The sequence below is a fragment of the Cygnus atratus genome, chromosome 11 (assembly GCF_013377495.2).
Source record: "Cygnus atratus isolate AKBS03 ecotype Queensland, Australia chromosome 11, CAtr_DNAZoo_HiC_assembly, whole genome shotgun sequence".
In the NCBI taxonomy this organism is placed as follows: Eukaryota; Metazoa; Chordata; class Aves; order Anseriformes; family Anatidae; genus Cygnus; species Cygnus atratus.
In genome coordinates, this window is record NC_066372.1 from 4,483,450 (window position 1) to 4,496,924 (window position 13,475).

A 13,475-nucleotide genomic window follows, 5' to 3' on the forward strand; every position below is an offset into this window, starting at 1 on the left:
ATAAACTCACAGATGAGACCAAAGCATACCTCTGTACCCAAAATTCACTGTCCCTGTGACTTAAGTAATGCCTGTTATTAAACAAGCTCAGTAATAAATTCAAAGTGAATTCCCTCAGCCTAATAATTAAAATGGAATAATAGTGAGGACAAAATTAATTTGCTTGTATCTCTCTTCTCCTTTTGTCTCTGACTGAATACAAGGAAAATTATAAAATGAACAAAAGTGCATTTATTTTTAATGGGGAAAAAAAAAGAAAGAAATAGAACTAAACCCAGAGTATGTTAATGTAGTCAATGTGAGCATTGGATATTGCACTGCCTGTGGATGCTATAGCTCTTAATCTGTACCTCATGTAGTCATTCAAGCTATTGCAGATTTGATATCGGGCATGAAGCAGAGAGAAAGCGATTTTTTGTTAAGCTACCAGGATTCCACTGGAAAACAAAAGGGAGGGTCAGAAAATACTTAGCTATCCTAGAAAACCCCAAAATATTCAGTGGTCATGGACACAGAAGGTTTTTATTAGTATAATAAAAAATAAACTTTTCCATTTCTTGAAGTTAAAACAAAAAAGAACATTTTTTTTGCAGATCTTTTTCTTACCTAATAATGACGCACTGATTTTCTCTGTCAATAATCATGTTTCTGTACATGCTGTCTGCAAGAGCATAAATATGTGGTGGGTTTTCATATTGTGCCTAGAAAGGGAAACAGAGCATAGTTTTTTCAACACAGCATTAAGTAATGCAGCAAGAGCAATATAATTTTTTATTTAAATTGGAAGAACTATTTTCGTGAAAAAAAGGAAACAATTCTCTATCCCACTTTACACTGAAGATTCTGAGGATTTTTTTTGCTTGTTTAATAAAAACAAACCAAAGCCTCTACTTTTGTTACTGATCTTTCTCTCATCTATAATTTTCTCCTGAAGTATTGTAAACAGTCTGATCTAAAAATAGGCCATGTTTGAAATACATTACTTGTCCAAGAGAAACTCATATAATTTAAGCCTATCCCACCAGTGGTCATATGCTAACAATAAACTACCTAAGCCACTACACAGAGCCTGGTGCTGTAACGGCCTCATTTTCATCCACTGCACCCACTCAAACCGAATGGTTTCCCTAGTCTTCTATCTGTGGGCATGTGAGCAGAGCAGGAAACTGCATTTTAACTCCCTAATGTCCTTGTGCTGCTCACTCTTCAAGCAGTATTTTCACAACTGGTATCTAATTTTGGGATCTCGATTTTCTTATTGTTCTTTTCCAGTCTGAGGGATCTCTTCCCATATTCTCCAAATCCACTACGGCCATTTTGTATTATGCACCACACTTTAAGCACCCAATAGCTTAAAAACTGCCTTTGGAGGGGGAGAGGCCTATCAAGGGGAAAAGCCTGGTATGGATTAGAGTTAACCAATGCAAGTATTTTCTTGAGATACTAATTCTATGTTCTGGGGAATTCAGTTTGAAGACTCAGTATGTAGTGATGGATAACAGCCGATTTCTCCCAGCCGATTTCTCTAACACAACACACTACCAAAACCCAGAAACATGCTTTCAAGAGTTTAACCGTATAGAATAACATTTACATGCCTGCCAATACTGTAGTACATTAGAGACTGCTTTACTTACGGCTCCTTGGTACATCTCAATTTCCTTTTCCCCAAAATATGGCATTTGTTTGAAAGGATTCACAGAGATTAACACAGAGCCAATATATGTCTGTATTTAAAAGCAGTTAAGGTAACTACACTTTAAAAAGTATTATCTTACCTCTAGCGACTGCCAAAGAACGTTTCCATATATTACGCAGTAGTACACAGATTCAAATAATACAAAAAAAGAAACACAGCTTAAAACAATTATTAATAAAAATGAAATTAGAAGGCTTACAAGAATATAAAAATATCATTCAGGGGGATACTTTCATATTATCAAAATATGTATTTTACAACAAGCTAAGTACAGGAACATGTATTACAGGCCCAAATCCAATTCTTTTGAGTAAAAATACAGAAAGGAAATGGTATATTTGAACTGCTTTGCTCCTTTGCAACTGAGGAGATCGTGTTGCTAGTATTGAAAAGATTGTTTTGACCTTCGTAGAATGAGCTGTACTGACACATTCTGATCTCACAGAGATTGTGCTGAGCATGCAGACAGATGGAAACAGCCTGGACTGAGCTGAACTGGACAATTACTCAGCTGCATGTACAAGTCGGAGAGCTAAGGGAATTAGGTAATTCAGTTATGTGGTGTTACTTTATGACCGTAACTGTTAACAGTCCATACAAGTCTTATCCTGCAGGCTGTATAAGAAGACAGTTCCTAGAAGTCTTATCCTGCAGGCTGCCCTATAAGACAACAATCAGTTACAAGCTATTATTATGCCCAGAAAGCTTTTTTGCAACGTTTTGAACATTAGTGTTTCACAGTTCTGCACTGAGCTGTACATGTACCTATATTTAGAAAATACTTTAGAAACCTTTAATATTTGAATTGTTATATACATAAATGAAGCAACTGATACTACTTTACAGGCAGGACTGGTTCATGAGTTAGGAGTTGACAGTGTAATAATAATAAGTCCAAAATACTGTACTGCTGGTTTCATTGAACAATCTGGGATTGTTCATGGACAAACTTACTATTTAAGCTTTCCATACAGAAGCAGGAAAATTAGAAATTTATCCTGCTGTGTTACCCTACAAAATAACCTACTGTCTTGGTGCCAGAGCACAAGACGGTATGACATTAGTTGGAGAAGAACTATAAATCAGTGAACATGACCTCTGTACTGTTAATTTGCAATGTTTTCTTCATATATTTTTAAATTTAATTCAAAGAAGATTAACAACATCCGGGTCAAAACAAGCACTCACTGCATCAGTATAAACATCTGAAGTGATAGTTCTCTGTTGGTAAACAATACAAGCATTTTCTGGGAAGAATAGTTATCTCTGTGCAGAGTGGCACTGAGAAATATTCATTCATGGGGAGACATAAGAACAATTGAAAGGTTCAAGAGATGATCTCTAGAATAAAAATCCTGCACAGAACTGCAAAAGGATTCTTCTTCCCTACACAGAAGAATTATAATGCTTTTAAAAGAAGACTCTTAAGCCTCAGCGTGACCACCATTCCCCTTGGAAAACACACTCAATCCTGCTTCAGTAAAAAGACTATGTTAATTTCACTTTTTTGTGAGAAAAAAAAGCATCAAATGGTTTCTTCAGCACTGAAGACTGTGAATGTAATGCATGGAAGATGCAGGGTTCCACAGGGACAGAAGTGTTCATTGTACTAATAGGATGAGAACTATAGGTTGCCCCAATGTTATCAGTTTGACAAATTTATCACATTTCTGTAATGCAAAATTATTAATGGTGTGGTAATTTATTGAACAGAGGATCCAAAACCATGAATGCACACCTATTAAAAACTTATACAGTTTGGGATGGAAATGTCAGCATAGCTGCAACATTACTTATCCTCTATCAGTCCTTGCTAAAGCAAGCTGCTACTTAGCTCTTACTATCTGAATATATAGAGTTAGCCAGGAGGCATTATATATTTATTTTTTTAGCAGAAAGGGAGAGAAAAAGTTAAATACTTCAAGGAAACTGTTCACAAGATACTACTAGGAAGCATGAAAACTTGGCTAAAGCAGAATAAGTAACTATCATACAGACTAGAGTTTACAAAATTTCTTACTGTAGCTCATGTTATATTGTGAAAGCTAAAAATGAAACAGTGTCTAGTGTTTTGTCTCTAGGAAGTCTTTTCATATGAAATTTCAAAAAAAAGCAAATTTTTGGTGCTAAAATCTGGTTTTTTTGCTCGGTTATATGTTCAGGTACTTAAATCTTTCATGTTTTCATTAATCACAGTAAAAAAAAAAAAGAATCGAAGTGCAAACATTTTAGATTTACAGATGTTCATACGGTCATCTGTTTCCATCAGTCCATGATCCACAGTACTAAGAATTCTAGAAGTTGTAAACAGGATTATGTCACAGAAGAAATGCTATTTTGAAACTTAGATTTTGATAGATGAAGACAACAGCAATCTCAAAACACATATATAACACTTAAACCTATTAATTCTTGATCATCGAAGTAGCATAATTGCACCTAGCTTCAGAGGTCACATGGATATATAAATACACGGAGCTACAGGCCTATCTTCAACAATGGCAAGAACACTACCATATATCAAAAAGAATACCATAAAAACGTTTTTCAGATCTTAATTTCAAACCTTAAGATCTTAATTTCAAATTTCAAAATTTCATTTTCTGTACTCACAGGTGCACTGTCATATAAAATGCTCAGGATCCTTGACTAATCTACTTAAACAGAATACATATATACTACTAGTCTTGCATTGCCTCAGTAAGTCCACAGGGCCCAAATAAAAGTAGCAGTATAAAGGATACAAAAATATAGTCATCCATGTATCGCTTCTTAAGGTTCTCCACTATGGAATCCTCTGTGATTTTGGAAAGAAGGACCATATCATCCACTCCACTGTGCTTGACATTGTGGCTCTGCCAGTGGTATCTGTAGTGCCCTTTGCTGCCCTGCAGGAAAATACAAGAAGCATAAAAAAGTTACTATATTTCTCATGAGCGTTAGGTAACTGAAAACAATCCATTCAAATTCCAACTTCCAAAATAGATTCCTCACATTGAATTCCATCCCTTAATCCAGGCATTACAGAAAAGCATACACAAATGATGTCACCTTACTCATCTCTGAATTATTAATTAAAGCATCACTGCCCTCAAAAGTCAGAAGGTAATTTCATGGGGTTTTGTGAATGTCTGCACACCGAAGGGATTTCAGATGTCAGACATTTCTAAAACTAGCAGAAACAAACAAACAAACAAACAAATTATTCCAACTGAGATGCAGTCATTGGAAGCTAAGGATGCTAAAATTAGTCTCCTACAGTGCAACTATTAGTCGTGAGGATAGTTAACCACCTGAACTACATTAAACAGGGATGCAGTGGATTCTCCCTCCTTTAACAGTCTTACGTCAAACGCGGACATGCGATGTTACTCAAATAGAAGCTCAGCCTGATGCAGAAAGTATTCAGTGATGTTCTGCAGATTATGCTGTGCAGCCTGACAAGCTGCATGTCTTAACAGTCCCTTTTGATCTGTTAGTCACCATGCTTAACTGACATCTAAATAGATATTCTCTCCCCACACTTAGAGACTATTTCAGGATGCTACTGAAAACTCGTGACATTTCAATTTGCAGCAGTTGAAATCAAAATCTGTTTTCTTCCAGCTGATTTGAACAGTAGTTGGGTTTTGTGGATGCACCCATAAGCAGAATTAAATCCTGTCTAGATGCAATGCAGCTATAAATCTGTTCTTTAATCCCAAAACTACTCCTTGCAGCCTGGCAGGGAATTCTCATGGAGTTCAGCCCTCTTGCGTTTTTATACTTGAATTTTTGTTTGTACAATACTGATATTAGTAATACTAAAATTAATACATTTTACACTGATAAATTACCAGGTATGCTGTCAAGGAAGACGTGGCTAACAAAACAGCAATTTGGTGTACTCTTCCCATTTTCTAACATTACAATTCCAAATAATGAGATTTAGCTGTGCTGCTTTCATGTATTTTATGGGATCAAGTCATATTCATCAGAATACATGCAAGTTTTTATAAAGTGTTTCGCAGAATAAAATAATGCATAATCATACAGGGTAAGAAAGAAAATGTAGGTACTCCATACACTTTGGCCGCACTCAAGTATTTTGAAATGGGACATCAGCGACTGATAGATGTACAACTTTTGTGTGTGCACACTTTTATACCAGCAAAAGACCTATGAGATTGTACGAAGGTGCAGAATGGCTTCCTCGTGTCGATAGTCAAGCACTTGTACTAATACCAGGTATAGGAGTGGGAGCAACAAATGGAAGCAGGGGAACACGAGGTTCTTATTTTAAGCTGGGCTTGGCTGCAAGTATTCATTAAACTAGTCTCAGAGTATGTTTTCCCACAAAATTCAGTGCATCAATTGTGGAAAAAAAAACACAACAGTAAAAACTAACAAAGACACAATTTAATGCATAATGTGCATAATGTACATGAGCAAGTGCAGTCAAGCCCATAGGTTTGCCTCATCTCAGCTTGATTAACTGACATAAAAAACAAGGACCAACTGGATTTTTATCTCAAAATAAATTAGTGTGCACTAAAAACAGACCCATTTTCCTACTGCAGACAGCACGGGACTTCTAGGCTTTACGTGTGTATTTTATTAAGTCCCCAGCCATTGCTACCACTGATTCAGCTCTATCACTGCTAACAATACTAGAGAGTATTTGTAGTCTTTAATGAAAAGAATGCTTTTAAATACAGGATAGCAAAGGACAGTATGTCTGAAAGCACACAATCTCAGCAATTCTCCTGAACATAATAACCTTACACGAGCATAAACAAAATGATCTTCAAGCTCTTTTAGTTTGTATAAGACTTGTCAGTTTTATATTTGCAAAATGGAAGCACTGATCTGGAAGCACTGAGAAAATGAAGGAACCAACTGATTTTTGGAAATTGTTATAAAACACATGACAGAAAAATAAGTTGAAGGTCAGGTTATTTGAGAAAACAGAAGTCCAGCAGAAATGCATAATTTCCTTCAGTGTACTCATCAACTATTTGTGATATTACACTTGGAAAAAGGGACTGGCAGCATGGACAAAAAAGGTGTAGTATAAAAATAAACATGTAGAATGACATAAAGCTATGCAGAAGGTGGTTTAGCATCAGAAAATCAAATAAGCTACAGAAAAATAGAAATGAGATGGTGGGAGAAAACCTAGCTCCCATTGGAAATTCAGTGAGAAATGGACGAAGCTCACAAAGCTCATTGGATGTATGGAAAAAGTGCACACAGTTCACACAACAGCAAGCTTTATAAAAGTCCGTGACTGTTGGTTGACTGTGAGTCACACACTACCAGGCCAGAAGCTTCTTTTTAAAAGCAATGCAAACCAGCAAAAGGCAATGCCAGGAAGGCTCAGCTTACCTTGAGAGGTGCTCTACCCAGTGCTTACGCTGATTTAATGTGCAGCTGTGATCAAATCTGACTCCTACAGTATCACACACAGACGGAAAAGGCAGCAGAGATGTAATAAAAAAAGCCGCAGCCTAAATATCCAGGAAACCAATTGCACTGAAGACAGCCGACAGTGTTAGCACTAAGTAGTTCACAATAATATTGTATCACATTTTAAATAAGTTTCTATTGGTAGTTTGGGACTATTTCTCCCTTAAGGCACAGCCTTATAGGAAACTATATGGAGAAGCAGCAAACCTTTGGCAGACCTTTGTCAGATTTTTCCTGTGGATCTAGAAATAAGTCCAAGCTTTAGCAGTAACTAATTTCATTTGTATGTTTAAGCATTGTTTTCACCCTCTTTTTTTTTTCTGAGGAACCTAGCACCAGTAGGGTGGCCACATGTAGTGCCTAGCACCTCCTCGGTCTGGGCAACAAAACAGAGTGCTGTTCCTACAAGGCACCATCTACCCCCAAGTTCTTTCTCTTCCAAGCATGAATCATAGCATGGTGTTAGAGTCTGACCTGAATTTATCAACCTCAGCCCCTTCCAACTGGTAGTATAACCACGTCCAGCTAACAGTTAATATTCTTCTATTGTTCTGAAATACAAAAAAAATCTTCCTGTCATAAATCAACCAAAGTCCACATCACAGCAGTTGTAAAGGAACTCTTCACACCTCTCCAACACTACACACTTCCTAGAGGTCAAGAATATATATTTAAAAGTTATGATGTTTTTAATTGCATTTTCAAAACTTGTTCAAGAAGCAAATTATAGAAATGTACTTTAAATGTCTCTCCCAAAACACTATCATATGTGGAAGCCTTTCCATCTCAAAATTATACTTGATATATTTGTAATAAACAACTCAGTTAAAACTGAAAAAAAAGTCATCTCTGAAGAAGTATAACTACAATTATTTTCAGATTCATAGAAATAATACTGTAATATAAACACACACGCACACAATGTAGACTTTTAAATGATGGCTTCATGTGGTACAGTAAACCAAGTTTGTAGAAAGCTGTACAGACTTAGCAAAACAGTAAGTAACCAGAAAAAGAACTTCATAGGCAAGGACGGTGATCCCTCATAAATTAATCCTAAGGAGTGATATTGTTCCCTTACAAATGAAGAGGCACAGGCAGTGGATGGAAAAGGATCTGCTCATGGAATGGAAAATTCTAAGGAGTGTATTATCAGGCAGGAAAACTTAGCATGTCATCACATTATATAGTTAGCCTTGTCTTGCATTCTTTGAAGGAGTTACAAATAAACCAAGAGAGCTGAGCATGGACGTTGTAATAATAATAAAGAACATGGGTAGTAATGATTTTGGAACAGTGAAACACAGCACGCAGGTACTAAAACTAAGAAAGAACATAGGTAGTAATGATCACAGAGCACTGATTCATAAAGTTGTAAGTGCTTTTCAGAGGCGGACAGAAACATCAACTCTGTCTGGCAGGAAGACAAACACTGATCAAACATAGTCCAAAGTGAAATTTCTCATCTCTGATTCTGCTGCACTTCCAGGAGCCAGTATTTCTATATTATTTTAACTATGGAGAGAAGACCCAGACAAATTACACTTCAGAATATGGTCTTTCTTTGAGTTTTGGTGCTACACAGATTTAATTTCTACAGCCTCTGCAGACCAAAGCAAACCAGCAGAATCCTTTTTAAACAGGGGCTGTACTAATCTAGTTATTTCATTAGCCTAAATTTAGAAGTTAGATTTAATCAGTGCCTACACTACCAAAAAGTATGTTTTTACTGTGAAATAACTACGTAGGTTTTGGTATTCTGTTGTAAAAATACAAGCAAAGTGAACTACGCTGAGCAGGGAAGGGATAGGGATTGCAATACATGACTTCTGACCTCCCTCAGCTGGCACATTTCAAACACAAATGATTTGTTCTTATTGGATATTTCTTGAGAATTTAACCTTTATTTTAGCTACAGCTTTCTATCATCCGCATAAAAATGCAATATTCTAATCTGGAGATAATTTAAACCCGAGCTACTTACCTGGTGTCCACCTTAACTTGACCCTCCTCTGCAAGGAGGACCCAAACTAATTTAGCCAGCTGCTGATTGTCCTGTGCAGCCCTTCACACACCGCACTCCGCCTCCACCCGCTCCTGAGAGAGGCCAGGTCTCCCACAGTTGACCTGGGAGAACAAGGGTGGCTGGAAATGCTCACCTCAGCACCAGTGAGGGCCCAGTAACTTGAGCAGAGCAGCACTGTGGCACGGTCAGATCCGGGCTAACACAGAGGCTCAGGGCTGTCTGTGGACCCCTGGGCTAAGCGGCACATTTAAAGGTCAGCAAACCACAACTTGGCCTCAGGTTTTCTTGGTGAAAGATATGCTCAAACTCTACAATAAATTAGACAATACAAGTCTTTGTGTCAGCACTAACAAAGCGTAATCAGCTGGAAGAAGACAAGCTTGGCAGATTAGAAAAAATACAAAAAGCCAAAACCACCTCAGTGGCCTGCAAAAGGCCCTCAGCACCTCTGCCTGGTGAAAAGCCCCAGCAGTGGAAACGCAAGCAGGCGCAGAACAACCTGGCTGCCAAGGCTCCTGCGGGCTTCTCTGAGGGCTTCAAACCCCGTGCTTCAAGTTGCGCAGGGAACGAAGGCTGGGCTGGCAAAGTAGGAATTAAAGGCGTGTGCTGCACTGCTGTCAGCTGTTATTATTCATTTGGTTGCTGTTTCAGGCTCAAAATCAGATCTGCTTTGCAATCTGACAAGAATAACATTTATGACACACAAGATGACCCCATGAGCCAAAAGCCTACTGTTTCAGAGCCGTACCGCTTCAGGAGCTCATATCCACGGTCACAACTGGCTGGCAAATGAGGAGCACTGTCCTGCAGACCTCCACAATTTTACCATCTTCAGCAGCAAAACAATCAAGACTCTAAAGAGCCTAAAATGAATTCTACTGTCAATTTCCAAATTTCTCTTAACACGCATATGTTAACAGTTTAAGACAATTGCTACGTTTACACAAAGAGATACAAACATTTTACTTAGCAAACAAAAAAACAGCACTAACCATCCATGTCCAGGGGATTTCATCACGTACTACTACGGCAGTCCTGGAGATAAATTCTAGACCTTCTGTACTAATTTTGGTATGATATGGTTAAAGCACAGTATTGTTTTGTTCAGAATGAATAATAATTTTGATGAGACATCTATTTGCAAAACTTCTGTTGCTGCCCTCCACCTTGTGTTACAATAGCAACTGTTGTTTTCTTATTTTTGCCTTTATTGTTGTTTATACATTTTTACATTATCCTAAGCAACACGTATTTGATGTAGCTATAAAAAGATTGAGTCATGCTGTGTCACAACAGGGTTTTCTTTTAACTGGAAAAAAGGCAAATATTTTTGTATTTCAAGCTGTTTAAAAATAGTATATCTAAAAATAAAGCGCTAAAAACAAGGGATCAGAAGACTGTATATTCTGCCCCTGAGAAAGTGCCTTGTTTCTCTCTCTCCCCCTCTCTCTCAGCACTGCCTAAAGTACAACAACTTACATATGATTAAAAAAATCATTTCTTGGTTCCCACAAAGGGAAAAATTGCCAACCTGCACTCCTGACTGCTTTTTTCAGTAGCTAACACTCATCCTCCATCATAGTGCAGAAGGGACTCAGCCTCCATGAGGGAGTAAGAGTGTCAAATGATCACAAGCATGATCTTTTCTTTCCCTTTTCAAGTATTTTCTTTACCTATTCCAGACAGAGTGCTATTGCATAAAATCCTTGTAGTTTTGGAAGCATTTGTTTCTCCACTCAGATTAGTATCATCAACACACAGTTATCATCTTAACTCAGAATACTCAAAAAGCTGCACACCATTTACTCTACACCTGACATCAATGCTTCTGCCAATGGAGGCATACCACTACTCTCATACATGCATAATTCATACTAGTTCTTCCATCTTACAAACAAACAAAACAACAATAAAAACAACCAAAACACACTGCCAGCTTTTTGCAGTACCATTCACCAAAATAGTAAACTTTAACAGTCTAATGATAGGAATCTTTCATGTATTTCTATGAAGTGAAACAGTCTGCCTTTCTCAGTAGAAAATATTTCATAAAAGCTTAACTTGAATTTTGGTTCTTGATTGGTATAATCAAAATTGAGAAGCCATAGTAGACAAGTGCATCAAAATAGCACTTGTGTATGTAATGTTTGAGGAAACAGACATTGGCTGCTGTGATGTGACCACATTCCAGAGACTAAATTAAGGGAAGACAGAAGCAGTAGCTAGATGGACAAAGATAAAAGGCAAATGATTTAAATTAAATATGATGGAAACATTAAGGGAGAAAAAAGGCAGTACTTAAATATTTGAGAAAATAGCAAAGCAAAAGTATTAAGCATCTAGTTGCAGGACAGATATTTTATACAAAGAATTAAAAATTCCAAAAATGTATTAAAGAACGGGAACTACGACCAGCTTAATATCCCAGAAAGACACACCTAGGGAAATGAAGTATCAATAAAAAGATTTCTGAGGGGAAAAGAAGTCAATTCTCACAGTTTGTTGTAGGACAGGATTCAGCCTAGCATGGTTAGGACAGACTCCAGAGCTGGTGACACACTGCTGGGATGTCCCAGTTGCCCAAGCACTTGCTCCTCATCTGCTCCTGAGCTGCCCCTTTGCAGGACTTCAGAGGCAGCAGGGGTGGCACTGGGACATGTCCCCACCACCCCACTGCTGCCTGCTGCTCTGGGCACTGGTTCCAGGGCATGGCTCTGCCCTCCCGGCAGCCAGCACCAGCACAGCTGGGGCAGCTGTGCTCGGGAGGAGAGCAAGGGACAAACTACAGCCTGCTCACCCAAACAGCAAATGCACGCCTGAAACACAATACAAGCTATGGGAATATGAGATGTCTACAGGGTATATGCATGATGCTCATTTGTCGGAGTCGGGAAAGACATCAGCATTCTCATAAAAGCAGAACACCACCAAAATAAAAATTACTTCAGTGTTTGACTATGGGAAACAGGTATTGCATCAGTATTTTTTTTTAATTTAAAAAAAAGGTTATTTTTAAAAACAGGTATAGATACTCTGCAGAACAAATAAGGATATGAACGAACTTAAGAGCAGATACGGTAGCATACATTAGTTTTTGATACAACTTACACAGAGAGAGAGTAGGCAGTCACCAAAAAGTGTCTAATGAACTGTAAATTCATGTTTGTCTATCCCACAGCTTTTTGGATGGCTGTGGCCTAAAGTTCCAAGAAATAATCTTCTCAGGAAAATGCAACACTGTTAAGTATTTAACATGGTTGATTTAGTCCTGAATATTCACTGCTTTACTTGACCTACTGAGCAACCCCCAGAGATGTCCTGTATTTCACCTATACACCATGGCATAAGTAGCTAAATCCCCTGCGACAGTGATGGATTACAGACAGGCCTTGCAATAGCAAAATTTAGTCAGGTTGTACATATCTGCCATTCCAATCATCCGATCACTGAGCAGCATCCATTCACACTGACTCCCAATCTCTAAATTGTACATGCAGTTTGCACTGTATATACTTATTATGCAAGTTAAGAAAATGCAAAGAGAACAATTACAGCAAACATGTTTCACTTTGGCTGTATTTGTCCTTTACAGATAATATTTTCTGTCCCTCTTTTCCATTTAAAACAAGTTTAAAGAGGTTTTGCGCAAGCACCCATCTCAAATGCAATACTACAAAATACTGTATATTTTAACCAAAACTTGCTATCACAGTTCCACAGAGTATGAAAATTCATTTTTTTTAACTGTACAATATAAGGGCATCTATGTATATGTGAACTTTTTCTTACTTTCACTCTCATTACAAAAAAGGACAAGAGCTCATTCATTCTCCTGACATCTCCCTGGAAAAGGCATGTTCTGAGACTGTTTCAGTATCACCTCTCGCAAAATACTATGTAGCAACTGGGATCTCAGAGGCCAAAAATCACAAGATTTTCTATAGCTGGAATGCTCCCAAATGTTTCACCCCTTCTGGAACAAAACACTTTTTTTTCCTTTATTTATTTCAAGCAACTGAAAACAATTTGTCTATAATGAATTTATTCCAAGTCTTCCTATGTGTGTCACATTAATGAAAATGTATTATGGTCTTTAATTGAAATGCATAGTTCGAAAACCTCAATCAATAAATTTAGACAAAATGCCACAGACTCTCCTTTAGCATCACACTGAAAATATTTTTCCTTGATCATCCTGAAACTAAATACGGAACTGAAGTCAAGTGGGAGCTTACCATCTGGTTTCTAGAGAGAAGACTCTCAGAACAGCATGACTCAGAAGCTCTACACATGGACCACTGT

General features: G+C 37.6%; 1 protein-coding gene across 4 annotated transcripts in view; it reads right to left on the bottom strand.

Moving 5' to 3' along the window:
• Positions 1-13,475, bottom strand: part of MYO1E (myosin IE) — a 92,065-nt gene that overhangs the window by 49,451 nt on the left and 29,139 nt on the right. For 2 of the 4 annotated variants that reach the window (XM_035554253.2, XM_035554254.2), the window contains exons 2-4: positions 4,444-4,587; positions 1,638-1,727; positions 607-701 (exon numbers count right to left, since the gene is read on the bottom strand). In XM_035554253.2, the coding sequence (XP_035410146.1) occupies positions 607-701; positions 1,638-1,727; positions 4,444-4,587 (329 nt within the window). Of the gene's footprint in view, positions 1-606; positions 702-1,637; positions 1,728-4,443; positions 4,588-10,165; positions 10,236-13,408; positions 13,414-13,475 lie in introns of those variants that run through there. The other 2 variants (XM_035554251.2, XM_050712894.1) reach the window with 2 other exon arrangements.